This window comes from Anas acuta, chromosome 20, assembly GCF_963932015.1.
Source record: "Anas acuta chromosome 20, bAnaAcu1.1, whole genome shotgun sequence".
Lineage (NCBI taxonomy): Eukaryota > Metazoa > Chordata > Aves > Anseriformes > Anatidae > Anas > Anas acuta.
Genome location: NC_088998.1, coordinates 9,749,721 through 9,771,692, shown reverse-complemented (window position 1 = coordinate 9,771,692; position 21,972 = coordinate 9,749,721). Strand labels below are relative to the sequence as shown.

Here is a 21,972-nt window from a genome sequence, read left to right as displayed (position 1 = left end):
AGATTTAAAAATATTAGTGTTATAATTTATGTATCAGATATCTCACTGTGTTTGCAGCACTCACTGATACAAGATGTAATTGAGAACAAAAACTTCACAAGGCTGCAATGGGATTTTTAGTTTTTAAGACAATGAGCCTTTTAACAGCATTCCAAAGAGATAACCAAGCTCTCAACCCAGGGAATAAGCCAGCCACAAACTGGCACCAGGCGCTGGGCTCCTCGGGCCATCGCTCTGACGAGCTCCCATCACTCTGCTCTGTCACTCCCTGCTACCAAAGCATTTGCTGTGACCAAGGGATATGCAGGGGCTCTGCTGCTGTGAGAGGGCTGGAGATGAGGGTAATCAGGTGAGCGAGAACCTCAACGTGAGTGACTTTATCTAAGGAGGGCAAAACCCCCTGCCTCGGTTTGCACAAAGAGCAAGCTGTAGATATGAAGGCATCAAGTCAGAAAGCTCTCCAGTGCATGTCGGAATCAGGTACAAAAGGGCCGGGATAATGAAACAAAGACAAATCATTCCTTGCCCTTTTCTTGCAGGTCTCACTCAAGGCCCTGGAATTGCTTTATGAATACATATCAAGGAAGCTGCCAACAGTCTTGGGAAGCAGTTATGTTATACACAGACCATAGGCCACGTTTAAGAGATGGGAGTTAAACAAAAATCACACAGAATCAGCTGATGACTTCTCCTTAAGTTACACGTTCAGTTAGAACACATTAAAACAGAATTATCACCCGCTCTGTAGGGCTCTGACGCCTGTGTAAATGAAGCCAGGAGTAACTAGTTAAAGGAAGAAGGATCAGGAAGATTAATGCTAGCTAGACTTACTTCCCTAGATGGCTCATAGAGCTTATAATAGAAGAGGGATGCAAGAAAGCAATTAAAAGAGCTAACTTAAATAAATCTCTAAGTGCTGAAGGTTTGCCAGCATATACCTCTAAATTCTTCTGCAGTGCATCTGGGCCCCTTCCCCTAGGGACTCCCTAACAACCTTTCAGACATCAGGGTAATTATTGCAAAGTGTGACCCAGACAGTGGTTACTGGTGTAATCAAAAAATCCCCTTGAGGTTTCAACATTAGACACAATCTCACCAGCAAAGCAGACTTCCAACTGCTGGCTAACATTTTTGTAATGGCTAAATGTAAAATTTCCTTCTCCACGACTCCACGATGCACCCAGTGGGCTGGGGTCACGCTGTCTGCTGCGGGACTGCTCCCAGACAGGGACCTGCCACAGCTGCAGCCCCTGGAAAAGACTCCTAGCAAGGAGCACACTCACAGCTCAAGCAGGAAAGAAGACAGGTAATGGATGGAGAGAGACAACATCTGAATGTTGTTATTAAACGGGTATGGTATTGCCAGTGAAGTTTTCCTGCTTTGGCAGGCTGGGCACATCTGCTCCCTTGCAACATTTCCTATACAAAACTTGCTCCCCTAATGTTTCAGCTCCTCAGACTGACTGAGCGTTTTATCTCCTCGGGGAGCTTACAGACTGCAGTGGATTTGCTAGTTTCTGGTGCCCAGGGAGCTTCCACTGCTGGGACATCAATCCTTGCTTGGTTCTAACATGCAATCTCCAATTTAAGCAAACAGGGAATAAGGAAAGAAATGAAATACTAATTGCAATCCAAATTGCTCTATCTTCTAGCCACCCCCTGCCAACCCTCCTCCCTGCTCCCTAATCCATGAGGTCTGAGTGATGATCAGTGAATAATTAATTCTGGGTGAGCAAGAGGGACTTCACGCAGAGAGCCTCTGCGGGCGCGCTGTGCAGCTCGGGCAGCCCATGGGCAGCACGGGGCAGTGCCCCACACACACCACGAGGGCTCTCCGACACGAGCAGCCTGGTGGCACCCTGCTCCTTACAGCTCCTGGGTCAAACCCTCTGCGCCTGCCCAGCCAGCCAGTGCCAAAACCAAAACCTTCGTGTGGGCGTGGGGCATTACTAAAAGCTGTGGTGGAAGTGCCATGAGCAGGAACAAGGACGTGTCACTGATTGTACCTGGTAAGGTGCAGTCTTAAAGTAAGCATTTCAGCACACAGCAAAAGAAAGAAAAAATATTGCAGTGTGGGGGTAGAACTACGCCAAGCTGGTTCTGGAAACACAAAAGTTCGAATGCCAGACCTCGGCCTTCTCTATTGATTCAGGCTGAAAGTGACTGTGTGGGGGAAATGCTGCACTGCACATGTCCCTTCTGTTACAAGAGTCTGGAACCAAACCTCTTGATCCGAGTACTACCAAATTCAAGGAACTCAAAATTTGAATTCACATTATTTTCTTTCTCTTTTTTCACAATATATGGGACTAAAACTGACACGAGGCAGCAAGACACATCTTGTGCTGTGTCTGAGAACACCACACACATCTCTCTCGCTCCAGACTCTCCATCCTACAGATTCAAGAGCACCGGAGAACCGAGAAAAGCGGTCAAAGTGCGGGTGCTTCGCCCTGCCCTACCTGCAGAGCTGCTCCTCCTGGGCCTGGAGGGAAATGCGGTGCCGATGTGGGAGCTGAAGGGTGGCAGCCCAGGGACATGCTGCTTGCCAGGGCCAGGTGACAGCAGGAGGAGGCTGGTCTGCATGTCCAGGCAGTGTGAGCAGCAGATCCCACAGTGAGCTACAAGCAGCCCTCAGCTCTTCATTTCGGTGCTCAAAAGCAATGAGATTTTTTCTAATTTTCTGCCAAAATACCTCTTCCAAAATACACGTGAATCGTCCTATGTCCATATATATGTGTGTGGCATTGAGAGTGCTGCTATAGAGCCACACATCCATAAAGGAACAAAGCTCCCCACGCAGCAAGGAAAGCAAAATATTAATTATTCAAGGTGCATACAACAGAGTTATGTAAATCATCCGTTAACTACCACAGGACTGCTTTGCAGAGGGACTCCTATGGGGAAGAAGCACCGAACGCTTCAAATCGGGGCTGTGTGTAATCTCTCATGTACCAGCAGTGGAGCATGGGGGTTATTGCACAGGGCCAACGTAATCCCAGAGACATTTGTAAATGTGAGCAAAGGGGACAGCCTGATATAATACCCATGGCTTTGTAATTACTAATACGTTGGCATCATTTCGTGAACGAATGCCACCCTCCCGCACACCATCAGTCATGTGCAGCGCGTGCCACATCCCCGTCTCACACAGTTACTTACGTAACACACGTGGATTAAAACCAAATTCGTATTTCTGGCTTTTATTCAAATCAGCTAAGTATTTTTTTAAAACAAATTATATTTTAATTCTAGCTAAAATGCACTGCCTTAATTCAATTAAAATCCGTTCTTTTTTTTTTTTTTTGCATCACACCTGGCCTGAATTTTGCTGAAGTGAACCTAAGCGAGATGTTCTGTAATTGTGCTGAAAATTAAAATTATACACACTGCCAACGAGGTAAACAAGACCATAATGCCGGCATTATAAGAAGATACCCACAGGTGAACAACGTTCCTGAAATCTCCCTCCTAGTCGTTTCACAAGAGGCCCCATATCAGAAGGCATTATTAAAGAGAGCGGGGAGGAGGAAGGACAGAGGAGCCCATTTTTCCTCTGCCTGTTTTTTTCTCCCCTCACAGCTGATGGATGAACTTGACATAGTTATTTCGTATTCACAAGTCCTGAACATCATTACATCCAGTGCTCTGTACAACTGGCTGCTGGCAGCGAGCTCGGCACATGGGCTGCCTCCAGCTACAATCAGCGGATTTCTGTGCAGCACCACTGCAATATGAAACGGGATAACAAGATATACATGTCAGGCAGCTGCGTCTTCCAGCACTCAGAACAAAGGCTTGAAAACCTTGCCCACCTCCGCTATATGCTCACTCACAACTCCGTCTTTGCCCCTCACACAGACTTTCAAATCCGAGCCTTGCAGTTTCAACAAAGAACCCGGCTAAACTTGATTTTAAACATCTCCTCCTTCCAACAGGCACCGACTGCTCACACTAATTGCCAACAAAAGTGATGAGGAGAGGACGGAAGAAGCTGGTGCATGCAGCACTGTCACTTCCCTGAGAGAGGGAAACGTGTGGCAGATGCCCGGTGGGTGTCCCTGCCCTGCTGCAGGGTGCGAGGGGCACAAACAGGAGCACACTTTGATGGCCTGGCTAATTAAATGCAATTGCATGCTGCCACTGAAAGGAAAGGGCTTCTTCTGCCACCTTCCCAATGCTCTGCAGTTACACAACTTGGCTCAGTGCCCTAATGAAACTCACACCCCCGCCCCAAATAATAATTTCCCACTGAATCGACCCGCTGGCCTTCCTCAGGCTGCGATGGCTGGATCTGCTGCGAGGGGAGCCAGTGGGCTGGGGAAAGGAAGGCTGATCCTTTCCGTTTTAACATACTGTTTTCAGCAGCAGCAGTTTTCATTGTGTGCTCGACTGTTTAAGCCTGGGAAAGAAGTATTTTAGCTTTGTCATAAACAAAAAATAACAAAACCAAACCAAAACAAAATAGCAGAAGGGCCTTGAACTAACAGAAAGCCTTTTCTGGTAGAAAAGCTGTAGTGATGGCATTTCCTTTCTTTTTTTTTCTATGAGTCTATTGACATGAAGAGTAATGCTAATGTAATTGCACTGAAATTCATGCACATGAAAATCTCAACAGGGCAAAGTCAGAATAAATGGTCTGTTTGAAAACAAAATGTTAATGCGGTGGCGCAGCAGGATCTGCCTTCCATCTGAAGGATACCCAGACACCATCAGCCACAACTCAACTTCACTGCCACCCCTGCTCGGAGGCTTTGCTGAAAGGAGAGGAACGGGACCGTGTGCTTGTAACCCCGGGGTGCCCACTGCTGCACCCATCACCTCGGCCAAGCAGCAGCCAAATGAGCCAACGCCGTCTGATCAGCCTGCACGAGGAGTAAAAGCAAAGCCAGCCTCCTTCCATCCTTCCACCCATTAATCAACCTGAGCTCCCACCGCAGAAACAATGCCTTCCGATTGTCCGCATTTACCAAACATTCTTCAAATGCTAACCATCTGCAGCTGCAATACAATGCTTTGATTACAAACGTCAAAAAGATAGAGCATAAAATTAACTTCTCCTTATTTAGTAGGTTTAGAGAAATGTGGCTTCACGCTACACTAATTCAGTGCCCTCAGTATGAAAACTCCCCATTATGATGTCTCATCAAATTAGAGCCAACGACACAACGATGTCATCTGTACCATCACACAACACTATATTTTGTAATTAAGCAGGACAGTGAAACAATGGCCTTGCTTATAGAGAAAAGGTCAGGAATGCAAAACATATTTTTGCAAGCTAATTGTAAGATGCATGAAGCCAATTATCCCACTAGTGCTGCATATGCCTAAGTAGGAAGGATTTTATAATTTTGCTGCGTGACTCTGAGTCGAGTCAAAGTCCTCGCTGCACCCCTGTGGGGCACTTTGTGGGTTTGTTTAGATGGTCAGGAAACCAGGAAGCAGAGAAAAGCGAGTAAGGCTATTAAAGTAATTCCAATTTCTTAGCTCTTCCCTTGACATTTTACAATAGCTTGAAAATTTTCTAGGAATTAAGATAGTCTTTTACTATTAGATGACTTCCCTGTTAAATTAGGATGTTTGAACTTGCAGGGTAAGGGTATTTATATATTTCTTTGAGACTGACAAATGCATTTACCCCAGGTAGCCTCAGATACAAATTGCAGATTCACATCCATGTGCAGAAGCCTGGATATATATGTAAGTAACTGAAACAAATTTGCCAGGAGAAATGGCTGAGACCTTGCTGTTGCCTTGGGAGAAGCTGAAAAGCACCCCGTTGGTTTCAGGCTGTCTCTGCCCCTCTCGGGGTTGCTAAATGGCTTTAGCTGAGGGGAGCAGCATATTGCTGAATGGGGCTCTGCAAATGTGTGCACAGAGAAGTGCATCTGATCTGCAACCTTGTGGGTTTACTGGAGCTCTACTCCCCTTAGTTAAGAAAATGTCATGCAAATGTTGCTGATGGGGAAGCGCCTGAGCTTTGTCGAGCCCTGGCTGCAACTGCTGGGGCTGCAGAGGAGCAGAGGAAGCGCTCGTGCCCACCTGGACCTGGAGATGCTCTCGCTCTTACTGCCTCTCATCAGGCACATACTGCAGCACCCGGCTGATTCTGAAGGGAGTAAGCGCCCCTGTTAACATGATGGAAACCCAAACCGCCTGTATCAGGGAACTGTACCTTATTTTTACAAAGCTGACTATTACCCTTTCTTCCCTAAACAGAATTGTTTGTTTTTGCTTCAGTGTCTCCCGGAAGAAAACTCCCCACCCTCCTCTTTCCATTAAAAGCTTTATCCCTTTAAAAATATTTGAATATTATTTCCTAAACTTCCTACTACATGAAGAAGGCGGTGAGCAACACGAGTTTCTGTGGAGAACTGATAATTTCCTCCTGCATCTCTTCTTCAAAGCGTTTCTCTGATTTTACTCTAGCCTCCTAACACAGCCATTAATTGGAGATCAGTAATTAACTTTCTGGTTCATGAAATACTTTGCAAAGGAATCCCATTAAAAGGTTGATTTGCACATTCCTAGACAAGGTTGCCCTGATACAAATGCAGGCACTAGATGAGGCCAGCAATCCTCAGACCGTCCTTGAATCTGTGAGCTCCTCTTTGAGCTCCCCACGCTTGTTCCCTGGCTGCAGGGTGGAGCGGGACCGGCCGATCTCCCCCGCACGGGAGCTCAGACATCGGTACCTGCCGGCTGCTCCTGCCCTTGCAGGATGTTATATTTTGCTTTTCAGTTATGGCTGATGGCTCTGAATGGTTTCCATATCCAAACTCAGCGGTGCTTCCTCAAATATTTGCATTATCAGGAAAACCCTGCAGTGTGCACCTACTGTTCTAACTTAGGAAGCTTCAGTGGCTAATGCCATCTAAGTAAGGAGCCAGAAGAGCCAGCAAGCTCTCCAGGACATGTTCACAGAGATCTGAAAGCCCCCTGTGCGTTGTGCCAGTGCCCCAGACCTGCAGGATGAGTCACTCCGCTTTCCACAGGAATCAAAGTGACTTCTTCGTACTTTGTGATGCAGCGGTCACCATGTTCTCCTCAACCTTCACCAATTTTATCATAACTAAAAATATTCGGCACATCAGGTTTGTTGCGAATAACCAAATGATAATTAGATCTAGCAAGAACTCACAAGCTAAGTTTACTGTATGAGCATGATAAGTTATCGATGTTCTCCTACTGCATCAAAAAAACACGTTAGGAACACTTGAAAACCTTTAGTGCAGACTGAGTTAGCACATTAGGAATTAAATGCTCTGCAGTACATGGCTTGCACACTTTCTCTTCCCTCTGTGGGTTATAAGCAGAAATTTTTGACGTGATTTAAAAAAAATGGTTTAAAGAGGGAGTCACAGTAGTGCAGGTCTTTGGTGTTACCGATGCATGGCTGTTCCCCTTCCAAGGCTGAGGCTCATTTAACAATCAGCCATATGCTCAGACTTTTGTAGTGCCAAGAAAAAACATAAATGGAATGTTATCTTCTGGAATTATGAAAAACAAAATAAAAAACCTTGCAAAATAATCCCAAATGTTACTGACTGAGTGTCCCTCAGCTTTAAATGAATTCTAAGCACGCTGAGAAAAAGTGTCTTTAGGAATGATCAACTTCAGGATTACATTGGAGTAATTAGTTACTCAGAGTACTCATCTTTCACCAAGGAAGTCAGAAGGCATCCATCCCATAAAAGTGACTGTGTCCCTCTCCTCTCAGTCCTTGTGTAAAATTATGGTGGCCTTTGCCAGTTTCAGAGGAGATGGGACCACGTTCATGTATTTAGGTTTAAAAACAACAACCCCCATTTAATGGACTTTCTAAATTCCTGGCAAACTTTCTTTTTCAGAAATTACTTTTAAAAGATGACTGTGAGAGAGCGCCAGCAGTGATGGAACAGGTCACTACCACCAGAACACAATCCCAGATGCCCTAACAACACATTTAACTCTGGTCCCGCTCTGGGTACCCAAAGCCCAGCCCCGGAGCTTGCTCCATCACACAGGCTTCAGGAGAAATGTTGGTCCAATTAAGAACAATCCATCTGCCAAATGCTTGATTTGTGGCTGATTCCAGAGAGGCCGCTACAAAGACAAACATTCAGAGCTCCATGATAAAAACTTCGTTAGCTGCTGTAATAAATCAGGATGCAGGAGACATTGTTAGCAAAAAGGCAGTTTAACAGAATCCTTCTTTAGCTCTAACAAGCAATCTGACTAGCCAACAAATTGAAAGGCGCTCATTCCACAATGCTCCTTTGAATCTCACGCTGATACAAACTGATTGTACCAGATTAATGCACCTCTCATACCAGACACTAGTTAGACTTGCTCCGATTTTGCTGTTTCTGTTCACAGTCAATAATTGCATCACTATTACTGTAATGGGGCTCCAAGAAAAAAAACAGCATGTAAAAGAATGGTGAAATCCAGCCTGCTGCACCAACATGAACCCCGTGGTAATTTACTGGAGTTAGCACAACCAATTTATTGCACCTTTTTCAAACGAAAGTCTCTTCTCAGTCAATGTAAAATCCAATACCACGAGAAACAACCACGTGTTTCGTACAAAGGTAAGCTCTGCTTGACTACAACCAGTGCGTTTCTCTAATGCCCTGCTTTGAGCAAGTCCTCAGATGTTCTTCATAGACAAAACATAGTTGGCCAAATTTTGCTATGACACAATTCTCAGAGTTTTCATAGCTGCTCTGACCGTGCACACACCCCATGGCAGTACCACAAGCAAGTGCCTGGCAGTGGAGATGGGCCCCTGGCAGGTGGTATTGCAGCTCTGCAGAGACAAACTCCCCACACTTCAGGACTGGCAGCTCCTCCCTGGGATGCCACAACCACGCTTCGTACGGGCAGCTCGGCACGACTCTGCTGGAAACCTGGCTGTTGTCTTTGTGCGGCTGCAAGGTGGGAACACCAGCCCCTACTGACCCAAATCCCACAGGGCAATTCTGGTCTGATGCCACTGAGACTCTCTGTGACGCCTCCAATGTTTAAAGGTACTTCCTGGTTTGCTTTGTTACAAAACGCACATTGTACAAATTTCTCACTGCGGAAGGAGGTAACCGCTTGCCATTTTAAATTTACATGAAGTATTGCAATGCATACATTAATCAAGCACAGGTTAAAGAGCGCCTGTTTATAGCCTCTTCCCTGCTCTACGTACATGTCACGTCCATCTAGTTAGCTGTCTGTGCATGCATGTGCACATTGCAGGTATTTGTATGCACCTGCTGTACACAGCATGCTAAACAGGACATGCAAGAAAAGCAAAGAAAATTACTAAGAGATAGACCACAGCACCAATTTAGATATGCAGAAGCTAACTAACAGAATCATTTACGATCTACTAGAGCCCAGTACTTCAACCTCAAGTGTTTTGTCTGCATTTATTGCACTATTCATTTCTGCTACGGTATCTCCTGCAAAAATTCCACAAAGCCCCAGAGCAGAGCGGTGTCACAATGGGTAACAGCAGAAAAGCAGCAGTTTGCAATCAGCTTCAATACAAGATGGAGTCAAGAATCAAATATTTAAGAAGTAACTATTCTGCTACCAGATGCTTCTTTGAAGTAGTTCTTGGATTTTGAGAAAGACAAGGAAGCACAGCAGAAAAAAAAATAATAAATGAGAGCGATCTAAAAGACTCAAGCCCCTTCGTACACAGAGCTGCATGCATTGTGCATTTTAATAGATAGAGGAATGTTCAGGAAGATAAAATTATCTTCCATAACCAAACCCTTGAAGGGTGACTGAGAAGCCCAGCTGCTGCTTTCTTTCACCTCTCTGAGAGCGGCACCTAAGGCCGAGGCCTTCTGCAGCAGGTACTTGCTGACGTGCAGGTCTGACACTGCTAGGAAGGCTGGGGAACTAACAGCTCGCTGTCAAAATCTGCTGAGTGCCAGATGGTTTCCTCCAGACCAGGCCGCGTCTACGTACCATAGATCAAGTTTATGAGTGATGCCTGAAGCCCTTCATTTTCAGTTTCTAAATACATGAGCAAATCCTTGGGGTTTATTCAAGGCTGCCAAATGATACCTCTCCTCCAACCCACCTTGTGTACTCCACACCGAACATGCACTACAGCCATTCACTGAATCTCCTTAAAGAAAAGCTCTGGTAAATGGGGCTCTGTCTGAAAGGGCACTGCCCAGCAAGAGCCAGGGTTCCTGAGCTGGGAGGGCAGGGAAATTACAAAGCTTCATTTGGGAAAATGACTTTGGCTCCAGGGCCGGCCAAGCAGCTCATTCCCATGTCCTATAGTGCCAACTCACAGAAAGAAACAAAACTCATCTACATAGAGAGAAACATCGTCCAGCTTGCCCATTTTGGGGTGAAGCAGCAGCACTCTGGGCAGATTCCTGGCCACCCGGCTCCCTCACTCGCCTTCCACACGGAGCACAGTGCCCTACTTTGAGCATCTGTGAAAACTGCAGCACAGAAACCACACCGACTCTGCCTGCTCAGATAGTAACCCCTGGAATATTACTCTACACTGACCAGCACAATCCTTTTACTTGCTAAATCCAGAAGGAATAAGCTTAGGTCACCTCAGGAAAAATCCAGATGCAGGCTTCATAAATTCCCTGCCCCTCCAGTGAGTGAACATAGCTAAAAAGAAGTTGCCATTGTCTAGAAGTGAAGCATGCACTCAGTGGATTGTAACGTGCTGTCCTGATATTTTACAATACCACTGCTACAAAATGATAACACCACTGCACTTCCTATTTGGCATGTTTTTCAGACAAAGACTTATTTTGGCACCCCAATACTTCTGAGTCATTCTCTGAAGAGATTCAAGTAAGGTTTAAAGATCTTCCTTTTGGAGGCAAACCGCTGGTTTGTTTCTGTGACTAGTAATCGAGCCTTTCATACCCAGCCCTGACCTTGATCTGCATGTGAATTTACACACAAATTTACCTAGAAACTTGTGTCTGCCTCATGCACACCCTGACATAAATGTACGTACACATAAATACACAGAAATCCACTAAAGAGCTTTACTTTCTAGCTGAGCTGAATGACAAAAACAAGGTCTCATTTCCCCTGTATTTTGCTGTCAATTCACTCCAGTACTGGCCATCCCATGTCAAAAGCTTCCTCCTATCCATCTGCATATTCCCTGCAACACATCCCTTCTGGACTGAAAGATCCTGCCGGGGCTCAGACAGAAAGGCAGCTCCGGCCACATGCCGGGCATCCATCGCAGCGTAATGCCGGCGGGCAGGGGCTATGCTGGAGACGTGTGTGTGGAAGGGAGACAGGGAGCTGGGCAGATTCTGGTTGTTATTGTTCGTACAACGTGCAGCCCGGCAATGCTCAATGCACCCGCTGTGGGAGCGTCCCTCTCCTCCCGCCTTCACCCGCATCGCTCGGCTTTGGCTGCTACATCTCCGTGCTATTTATATGCCGGTGCATCAACTTAGGATTTACTGGGGGAAAGACAGCAGATCACACAGGCTTCTCGGTACGCGCTATTTAACCCTGAAAGGGAGGGCTTGCACTGGGCACTCGCCAACAGATTAAAATTACCCCACCACAATTCAGCAAGTCCGCTTCTGTCAGGGACGTGGCCCTTGCTCTGAATGAGATAAGCAAGATATTAACAAGCCCTGGACACATCAATATCCTGGTTCTCTCTCTCCCACACCCTCTCCTCTCCACCCTGCAGGAACGTCCCCTTACCTTTCATTGTCCACGCTCCTGAAGCCAGGTAAAATGTGCCGGAAGCTGCTGTTCCTATCGAGCTTCGGTTGGCTCTTTGTCCTTTTGATGGAGCCTTTAAGCCGACGGCTGAGGAACCCCTGTGGGGTGAGACAAGAATACTAAATTACAACAAAAAAAAGGAGAATGAGCGAGCGAGCCCTTGACCTGCTCTCCTGCACCCACGCGGCCGGGCAGCTGGCTCCGGGCAGCCCCTGCCTGCGCGCCCGCTGGCAGCGCCGCTCCTCGCCGCCCGCCTGGCTCCCCGCGCAGCCAGCATCTGCTCCCAGCGCCCGCCGAGGCCGGGGCGCTGCGTCGGCGCGAGACTCCCCGAAGCCTCTGTTACCCTGGCAACCATCAGCTCACATAAAAATACTGTCTGAAAGACGAGGCTAGCACATCGCAGCACCCGACGCGAGGAAGGCTGCGGCTGGGGCTCCGGCTGCCGGCACCACCCAGGCAGCGAGCGGGAGACGGGCACCAGCTCCATCGCCTGACGGGCCCCCGGCTCCCAGCCCTGGCTGGTGGGACTGGGCTGGGTGTCAGGGACACATAAAGATGTCCTGTAATGCATGGGCAGCACCTTGGCAGGAGGACAGGAGCCCTGCACTGACCACGCGGTGCCTTCCCCGCTGCCTCCCGGAGCTCAAGTCGTGGCTCCCGTGGGGCGCTGCCACGCCGCCAGCATTATGTGTTTTAGTAGCAAAGGCTCTAATTTTGTATTTGCTTCTTGTTAGGAGTTAATGTTCGACATGATCGGAACATTACATTTAATCTTTTGGCTAAATAAGGCAATAAAAGTATAATGCTGCTGTGGTGTCCAGCGCTTACAGCATGTGAGGACAGCCATGAGGTCAAGCATGTCAGCCAGGGAAAATGGGTGGTGTTTTAAAGGCAAACCAGGAGTTTGTGGTGAAGCCCAAAGAAGCGCTCATTTTACACCCTGTCAGACTGAATCAGGTCGATCCCTGGCAAATCCCCACACAACCTGAGGTTCTGCACATGCCTCTTCCATTCCCCGTCCCCAGGAGAGGGAGTAAGATATCCACTGGAAAAAGCACTGATTTTGACAGGCATAAGGCAAGGTGAGAAGAAGCAGCATCTTCCCACTGGGTACTTGCCCAGCATCCCAGACGTCCCCACAGAGCGCTCCTCTGACTCCTGCCACGAGTCCCAGCAGTTCCTCCCATCAACCCTACAGAAGGGATATAGGTCACACACCCTCCGGCAGCTCCCTTCTATAAGCTGATTTCCTTTATATGTTTTGCAGAAAGATAATCACAGTCTGACTACCTAGCCTGTCATTTGTTGGTGCTATTTAAATGCTCCTTCCACACCTCGGATATTCATAGCTCACATTGTGTCTCTCTCAGGTTGCAAAATCTCCCCGGGCAGTCTGGGCAGCTCTTGTTATGGAAGCAGCTTTCCTGTTTGTAAGTGCATCAAGAATTTGAAACATCTAGATAACCAAAGGTGTTTCACGTTTATTAAGTGCCACTTTACTTACAAATGAGGTGCGTAGCATGCATTTATGTGAACTGAGTACTGCTCTGGAGCTATGCACTGGATTGGAAAAGCCCGATGTGCAGCGCAGGCCATCCAGTTACACACTGCAGTGCGCACCTCACACGAAGGGAACAGCAAAGATAACAAAGGCCTTTCAGCAGTGTCTGTCTGTGAGAAAACCCTTTACAGAAATTCATTTTTATGCTAAAGAGAAACATCAGAGGGTACTAAAAGAGAGAACAATGTGACTCCAAAGCAGCAGATTTGGGGATGTCCTCTGTTACCTCCAACACCGCTAAGATGTTTCCCTCTGTACTTGGACCCTAGCCAGCCTCGTACTTTTGATACCAACTCCTCATACTCCTGTTCTGGCTAGATCAGGCCATTGGTTGCCTGCTATGGAGCCTAGCCAAAACTTCCCGCGAAGGAAAAGACCAAAATTCAAAAATCTGTAACTGGCCAACCATGCAACATGTCCCGAAATGCCACTGGTGAGCAGTGTCCGCCCCTTATCGCCGCCAGCTCAGCCACAAATGTGTCACAATATTATCAAGTCACTTCTTAAAGTCTTTCAGCTCTGGATGGGGAATTGAGAAGGAAAAAAGCAAAGACTTTCTGTGACAAACGATCACAGCTTTCTTTCACTACCTTATATTTCACATCTCGACAACTGTTAGATGATTCGTGCAGGATTTGGAAATTAGAATTTAGGGTTGCAATAAGACATTACTTTCCTTCTGTTTCGCATTGTTTTTACATTCATTGCTACCAGAAGGAGATCACACTGTGCCATTTTCAGTTTTCATTGCTAGCTTCATTGAGAGAATGATATGTCAGACATTTTAATGCTGATAAATTATAATGCTGTAGCAATACTCTGCACCTCCATAGTGCATGCCAGATAGCAGGAACTCTCATGTGTGAATTACTGCCTTCTGTAATTGTACATGGGGTAAGAGAAAAAGAGAGAGGAGCTGGTTTCCACAAGACAAGGGAGAGAGAGTCCAAGCTGGGGTGTAACTGCCGTGCTTGCCTGGTGAGATCATAAGTACATCATCCATTTCTTCTTTGGTTATGACTTTAAACAACATTTGATTCTGATCTCTACATAAGTGAGGCTAATCCTAACTTATGAACATCGCCTACTCCTCTAGCCTCATTACATTCTTGTGACTTCTAGTAATTAAAGTGCTGCACTTCATATTACATGTTCTTTATGTTCCTTTAAGTTTATATTGCGAGCTCTGCATGGCAGAATTGTGTCTTCCTATGTGGGGGCAGCACCTACCACCAGGAAAAACATCTTAGAAAAAATTCAACTGCTAACTCAGGAAGTTTAATTCAGAAGATAATAGACTGTATTTAATGACAATAAACAGAAATCTGAAGAGCCAAAGGATCCCTTCTAAATTTGCAGCAGCAGCAAATCACGAGTTGCCAGCAGCTGTGGTGCTGAGGGCCCTTGCTCGAGCCCCAGCACAGCCAGGCTGGAGCAGGGCAGCGCTGCCAGCAGTGCACAACCCAACCCTCTGCTACTGGGCTGCACTGCACACATCGGTGCATTCAGAGCTAGTGCAAAATTTGCACGAATGAGAATAATGCTTCTGCTTCGTTTAGTACAGGTTTGTCTTTGGTTAGCCCCAAAGACTTTTCAAGTTCTGCTGGGATATGAAGAAGCAAATCTTGGGTTAATACTAACTGCCTTTTGGCAGGGGGCATAAAGTCAATCACAAAATCCTTTCAGATGCAAGCAGGGGTACTAACTGTAGAAATTCATCCTGTGCACAGCCTAATTTCTTCTGCACTAGATGAGATATTTTAGGATCATTGCAAAAGAGACCATTCCAGTCCAGAATCCAGCACCAGGCAAAGCTGCGCAGTCCTATGGAAGTTTGCCAGGCATAAAAGCGCACAGAGGAGCGTGGCACTGAGCTCAGCTAGCCCAGCAATAGTGATGCACAGAGTTCTCACTGTGCAGCCCCATGATTTCACTTCTTTGGGTGCAAGGGCCTTGCTTTTCTTGTTTTGTTTCTGTAGTTCTTACCCTGCCATCCTCAAGTCCAGAATATAATCGCTCTAATCAGAAGAGCTGACTGAAGTTATAATAAGATGGAAAGAAAAGGGGCAGAGAAAAACAAATCCTTTAGAGGAATGGCTTAATCACAGCCACTGCTATGTAAGCCGGAACAGGACAGCCACAATTCAAAGCAGGACAATTAAGTCTGCTGTGATTTGTTTTTTTGTTTCATGCATATTTGGACAAGCCCCAAATCTGATGCCGCTGTCTTTGCTGCAAATGGAGGAAGGTAAGATTTCCATTTTAATTTTTCCTGTTTATCGACATTTGCATTTCCAATTACTCTAGACCCTGAAAGAATATTTGTTATATTTGAATATTTTATATACAATACTTAAAAACATATGTGCAAACTGATCAGAGCAGCGTGCCTTTGAGATGCAGGAACTGGGTACTTCCATGTACTCTGGACCAAGGATAAACTGGAAAGAGAGAAAAAGGGAGGGCTGCTAAAATGAATATAGCACAGAAGACAGCAAAATCCTGAGTCTGTCTCCTGATCTCCTGTTTTATTAAATATCAAGTAATGATGCAAGTCTCACGTATCTGGAGCTGACTCCCACACCATTAATGTTCACTTGCAGTGAACCCACATGATTAAGTTTGAAAGGTAAAAAGTCAGCACCATGGAAACATAATATATGTGAAGTTACATAGATAGACGGATAGATGATAAATCAAGCTGGATGCTTCAAGTGCAGCTTTGTTTGGAAGAGTCCTGGCATCCCCCAGCATTTGCTAAGCACAACAACCCAGCAGAACACGGAGGGCTGGCCAAACACGCACGGGGCAAAGCACGAGCATCTGGAGGGGGCTGAGCCGTGGGGACCTGCAACGTGCTGGTCGAGCAGGGACACTGCAGAAGCAGGCAGAAGTCCTGGCTCAGATCCTTACCCAAAGACAGAACAAAAACTGTAAAGACATATCAGAGGAACCAGGGAACAGATGGGGTTATTTTTATAGTTCTTCCGTAGCTTTTTGTTTCTGTTCAAGCAAATCTCAACTACAAGGGATATGAGAGGATGTCAGAATTTTTTTCGCTACTCATAATCAAACTGCCATAAATAAGTACTTGCTGCAAGTATAAATGTGTAACGCAGTGTTTTATATCAAGTGTCCATTTTTTTCTAGTATATCAGGGATATAAGTTAAGAGTTATAGTAAAACTGGGGGCAAATCTTTTCTACCAGAGCTGTCTTTGTCCTGGGCTTTAGAACATTAGGTTTTTGTTCACTTGTTTTTAAAGATAATATTAACTACTTTATATTAACTACTATAGATCTTTTTTTTTTTTTTCTTGCACAGTATCTGTCAGCCATGGCATTACCCTTTTACTGAGGCTCCGCAGAATGGACAAGTTATACTTGTATTTGTGAACCAAGCAGAACCTTGCCAATGCTAATACTGTATTAGAGACATAAATGTACAGAAACAGCGGGTTTACCTGTTTCTACAATTACCCATGTTAGCCTCAGCTTTCAAAATAAAATGGAAGCCATTTTCAGGCAGTATCTGATATTGCTCATTACCAGGTAAAGCCATCTAAGTGTGCAGCTCTCTTATTCTCTTTGCAGAGCATGACTGCATTAAACTACTACAAGGACCATAAGAAGCTGAGGGTGAGTTCAGGCATCAAATGCGCATCCTGAAAGCCCAAGAAGTGAAGTAATCCACTGAGTGGTCTCCTGGCATCGATACAAGGAAGGAGGGAATTTCATGTACAGCACTGACCTTTATGGATCAAATACTTTTTATTTGTTCAGAGGCTTGTGCCTGTAAGTATATGTATCCTTTCAAACACTTCATCTATAATTTATTACTGTCGGGTCTTTTGATTTGAACTTGTAAGTTAAAAGTTATTTTCCTATCATCCAATTCTCTTCCTGTCAGATGTGATAAAGGGCTCCATTCAGGAGGTGACCAAACAGACAGTCTCTATAGAGTCCTTTCCCTGAAGAGTGCATTTCTCGCATATGTGGTGCCAGCATCGGATCTGGTTTGCACTTGAGCATATGGTGTGAAGGAGCCGGTCAGCCAGAGCATCGTTTGAAGCTGGACATCAGCAGACTCATGAGAATCCTTGCTGAATTAACCTTCAGAAGTTATGTTCTTGCAAGTTTATTGATCAACAACCACAAATTCTGCTACATGGCAAAAACCAGCTTGTTTCAAGTGACAAGACCTGCCTAATATGCGAGCCCAGGGCAAGGGCAGGGAAGAGAAATATCCTACAGAAGTCAGCACAGCAACAGAGATATGGACTTAAAAGGAAAACCAAAACAGTTTGTTACTTCTGGACCCAGAAATTTGCACACAGCTTAACATGTACTACCCTTTGTGTTTAGAGGAGGCTAAATGCACAACTTTGTTCAAGTGGGTGCAAAGTCCCTTAGTTTACCTTTCCCTATTTTATTTCGTAAACCTCAGGACTCTTCCCAGTCACCCCATGGGCCCCTGAAGAAACACGCAGATGAGGCAGTAACTTTTAGGTCTGAGAGTATGCGTACGCACTATCCATCCACGAAGCACCAGCTTGCTCTGACTGATGGCCTCTTAAAGCATTATTCCACAGGGGTAAGGAAAGCCCCTCTGTGACATAAGCATCTTGGAACTGAGATAAAAAGAAAAGGATGAAAAAAATAGCTGCAAAAATACTGTGTGTCCAGCGATGGATGGCAATGAAAGCTCAAATCATACTGTTCTACATGCTGTGGTCAGACACGGGCTCTGGCATCCAGAGTTTGAGAATAAACACGGAGACAGAGCACTTAAGTGCTCATGAGGGTATGTCTGTGAGCCAGGCCATAAAGCAGTCCGGGAATGTGAGAAACAGCTCGTGTTGGTAAGTGCTGCTTAGCAACACTGCCCTTCTATGGCAAAGGATTAATCAAATTTGCAGTGTCATTGGAAATACTTGGTTCAGCCCATTTGAAAAATCAGATGAAGATGCACTGAAGTCTCAGAGGTCACCAAAGGGATAGCATGGGTCTGTCTAGGTCATGAAAACTGGAATTATGTCAAATGAGAGGCACTGAGTGTTAATTAAAAATACGGCAAATGTAATACGTGTAAGTAGCAGCACATCACAGACAGAAGTAGTAACTTCAGTGCATATCATCTCATCCCTTTTCCATCTCTAGCCAATAAAGGATTGCTGCTAATGTTTTATTTTTGTGAAGATTTTACCTATCTTCTTGAAAACGTCTTGGTCACAGGGTCTTCTCCCACTGCCCTGGCTAAAGAACTGCCCGGCCTGGCAGTTCTCGCTGCTGGGTACACCTCTTCTCTCAAGTCATTTCTCCTGGTCATTTTCCTCAGCAAGATGTTTCTTTGCAGAATTTCACTCTGTTCCTTTTCTGCTCTTTTCTATTAGAGAAAGACTCCTTTCCTAGCCTCTGAAATAGTCCCCCTCAGCCAGCACACACCCTTAGTCCCTGACCGAGAGAAGTACCAAAAACATTCAGCAAGGCAAGGCTCTGGTGAAGTAACCAAAACCTGGGGCAGTCTCTGCACTCTCCAACTACCACTGATGACATCCCTAACGTGCCCGGGGAACAGGCAGGGCATTAGCAGAGTCTGAGCGAAGGAATGGGGAAGGATCCTGAACACACCTGCAATTCGACAGACATTGCTATTCAGGGATCACCCAATTCTTCAATTTGGATTCTTTTGTTCTCCTGTTAAAACAAAACCCTGCTATTCTGGATTATTTGTTCATAGCTCCGTAATTATCACACTGTCAACATTTCATATCCAGACAAGACAGATAAATATTCCTTAGGAAGGTAGGAGAAGGGTAATTGAGCAATCAGGGATGAATGATGCAGAAACAGAGATGCAAGTAGAATACAAGTAACCCTGAAGAACAAAACCCGTTGTTTACCCAGGTAGAGGAGCAAGGAGAAAAAGACTGCCTAGATGAAACCAAGCAAGGTGCCACCTGGGAAAGACGTTCAGTGGGGTGAAACAGCTTTCTTATTTACATAATGGAGTCAAACATCCAAGAGGGCAAACTGTTCATACACAGAACTTCTCTGTTTGTTCTTTAGCAGGAACAATCCCAAGAGAAGCAGCGCACCTCCTGTGAGCACTGAGGGCTGCCAGCTTCCCAAAGGTGAAGAGAAGCCGTGCCAGAACCCCTTGCAGGAGCTGGTTCCCTTCATCGTGTGATGTGGAGAAGCCATGAGCTGTTTTGGTACGGATGAAGTTTGTCAGCAAATACCCAACACGAGGCAGAAGGCCAGAGGTAGAAAACTAATTTCTAGACTCCTAAGAAATCCCACAGCAATTTTCTATTCATTTTTTAAAGAACCATCTTCACTGGATTAGCCTCCTGAGAGTTTAAGTGACTCCAAACAAAATCTCCAAATCCAGGAGATATGCAGCCAAACTGTTATTAAAAACACTGAACTGATATCCAATGAGTTCAGAGACTTCACTTGTTTGTGACATGGAGAGTTTTAAGTATTTGACTTCCATTAACTGTAGTTAGCTTCACACTTACAGTCTCCCATGCACTGTATACGCAGAAGATTTATCTTACAATGGAGAGCAACAGATTTCAATCTGGCAACTATTTTTGAAACCTCAGATACAGAGGGAATGAGTGCCATCCAGATTAAAAGGAATAATCCCCAGCTGACAGAAAATTATTCACACTCGTATAAATTTAAACTTTTACAATACTTTTTGTAGCTTAATAATGACTTAAACACTTGATATTGACTGTGAATCATTATGTTCATCCTGCTTTTAAAATGTAGTTGTGATTTCACTGAAGATAAAATAAAGAATTTATAGGACATGGTAGGACTGTATATTTGGATGCTTTGTGATCCCATTCAGGCATGACAAACAACCAAACTCTGCAAAGACTGATGGTTCCTATCGCTCAGACTTTTTATAGAGGGCATCCAAGGAAAAACACTTGCAGGTTCTTAAGACTTCAAGCGTGAGCACAAGGTGCAAGGACACAACTACAGAAAGGGTCCTGTGTGCTGGGACATGGAAGTCAGCACAAGGCATACGGCTGCAGACATCCTGACCCCAATCCTCTGGTGCTTTTGCCATGATCTAAGAAGCCCAGCAGTTTTCAAGAGCTGCACTTTTGAAACAGTCACTGCGGGGCAGAACTCCAGTGGGTGGCTGACCATGGGGCTCAGCTCATTTATACCAGACGCTTACCCTGTGCATGTAGTCATGATAAATCACTCTGCCCTTTGATTTAAGGGAAGAAGGTACATTTTCATATAAACCAGATTACCTTAATTCTTTTACAATATCAGAAATGCAAATACGCCTTCTAGAAGTCCATAGGAAGATCCATGGCTCAACAAGCTGACTGTCTGACAAGGAGAGAAATGAGGGAGCATGGGCAGAGGTGGGACAGCCGGCAGGAAATACTGCCAAGGCAGCTTCTTTGGGCAGGTCACAGAGGAAATGAGTTTGAAGGAAGAGGTGTCTAAGTGATTTGCTATACTGACTACACAGCAGATAAGCAGCAAGGCCAGGATCACTTCTCAGGAATGCTTCGTTCCTATGCCAGCAGTCTAGTTATTCAAATACATCGCCTCGTGTTAAAACAGGTATCAAAGCTCTCCAAAACGAGCAATAAACACACAGGGGGGGGATGAGAAAATCATCTCCATAAATCTGTTTACATTAGTGTTCTCTTTTAAAGTCCACCTTTGCTATATGATACAGAATAAAACGCTTCATGAGCATGTTTGATATGTGCTTACTCTACTTTGATTTATGGCCTTGGGGCAGCTTGTGGATATCATGTTGTATCTAATCATCAGGCTTCTTCCTACTCACTTCTATTTGAAATCTTCCAGGCAGAGCAAATACTGGCAGAGTGAACCTACTTTTCCACAACTTTCATGACCAACTCTAGGTCTACAGAAAGGCATCAGCCTCAAGTCACGGCATTTTCATTGACAAATTCTGTGTAGTTTTAATAACACATTTTCTACAAAACCAGCTGCTAGACTAATAAAATTTAAAAAGCAGTTGGTAGATGATATGTTTAGAATAAAAAATTATTATTATCCTTTGAATGTAGGGATTCATTGTGTAATTTTCAGTAAAAGTTACTCATTCAAATATGAAACTGGTGTTTCAGGCAGATGGTCTTGGTTCCAAAGACTTTCACGACATTTCTGAAGCTTAAATTGGAACATTTGTATTCAGCAATAATTACATGTGCAATCAAACAAGAATGTTAACTCCTGCAAAGGTACAGTGAATACTTACTATAATTCAGACAATACATCAGTCTTGCATTTTTCCCCTATCTACCTTTCTAGACAACTTAATTTCCAGACACAGAGAAAACAGTTAAGATGAAGCTCATTTGTCCTGATCTCAAAATTTATGAAAATCTTTTGAGTGTTTCAGTTTGATTCACCTTCTGCTTACAGCTTTGAAAATAAAAGGAGAAAAATCACAATGAAGGCATAAATATAACACACATACGACATTTACAGAAGTGGACCAGCCTTGATTTCATGAAGTTTTCTGTCCATAATGACATGCAGATCAGACAGTTTTTTGTTTAAGAAAGCTTAAGACTGTAACAGGCGATAATAATTAGGATCAAGTAGAAGGAATCTTTATACTTGAAATTATACTGCAAAAACCACAAGAACTTCAGGTGTTGTTTTTAAATT

At 44.9% G+C, this 21,972-nt stretch overlaps 1 protein-coding gene across 8 annotated transcripts in view; it reads right to left on the bottom strand.

Moving 5' to 3' along the window:
• Positions 1–21,972, bottom strand: part of DAB2IP (DAB2 interacting protein) — a 210,179-nt gene that overhangs the window by 90,825 nt on the left and 97,382 nt on the right. For all 8 annotated transcript variants that reach the window (XM_068656646.1, XM_068656642.1, XM_068656647.1 and 5 more), the window contains one exon: positions 11,701–11,819. In XM_068656646.1, coding sequence (XP_068512747.1) covers positions 11,701–11,819 — 119 coding nt within the window. The remainder of the gene's footprint in view (positions 1–11,700; positions 11,820–21,972) is intronic.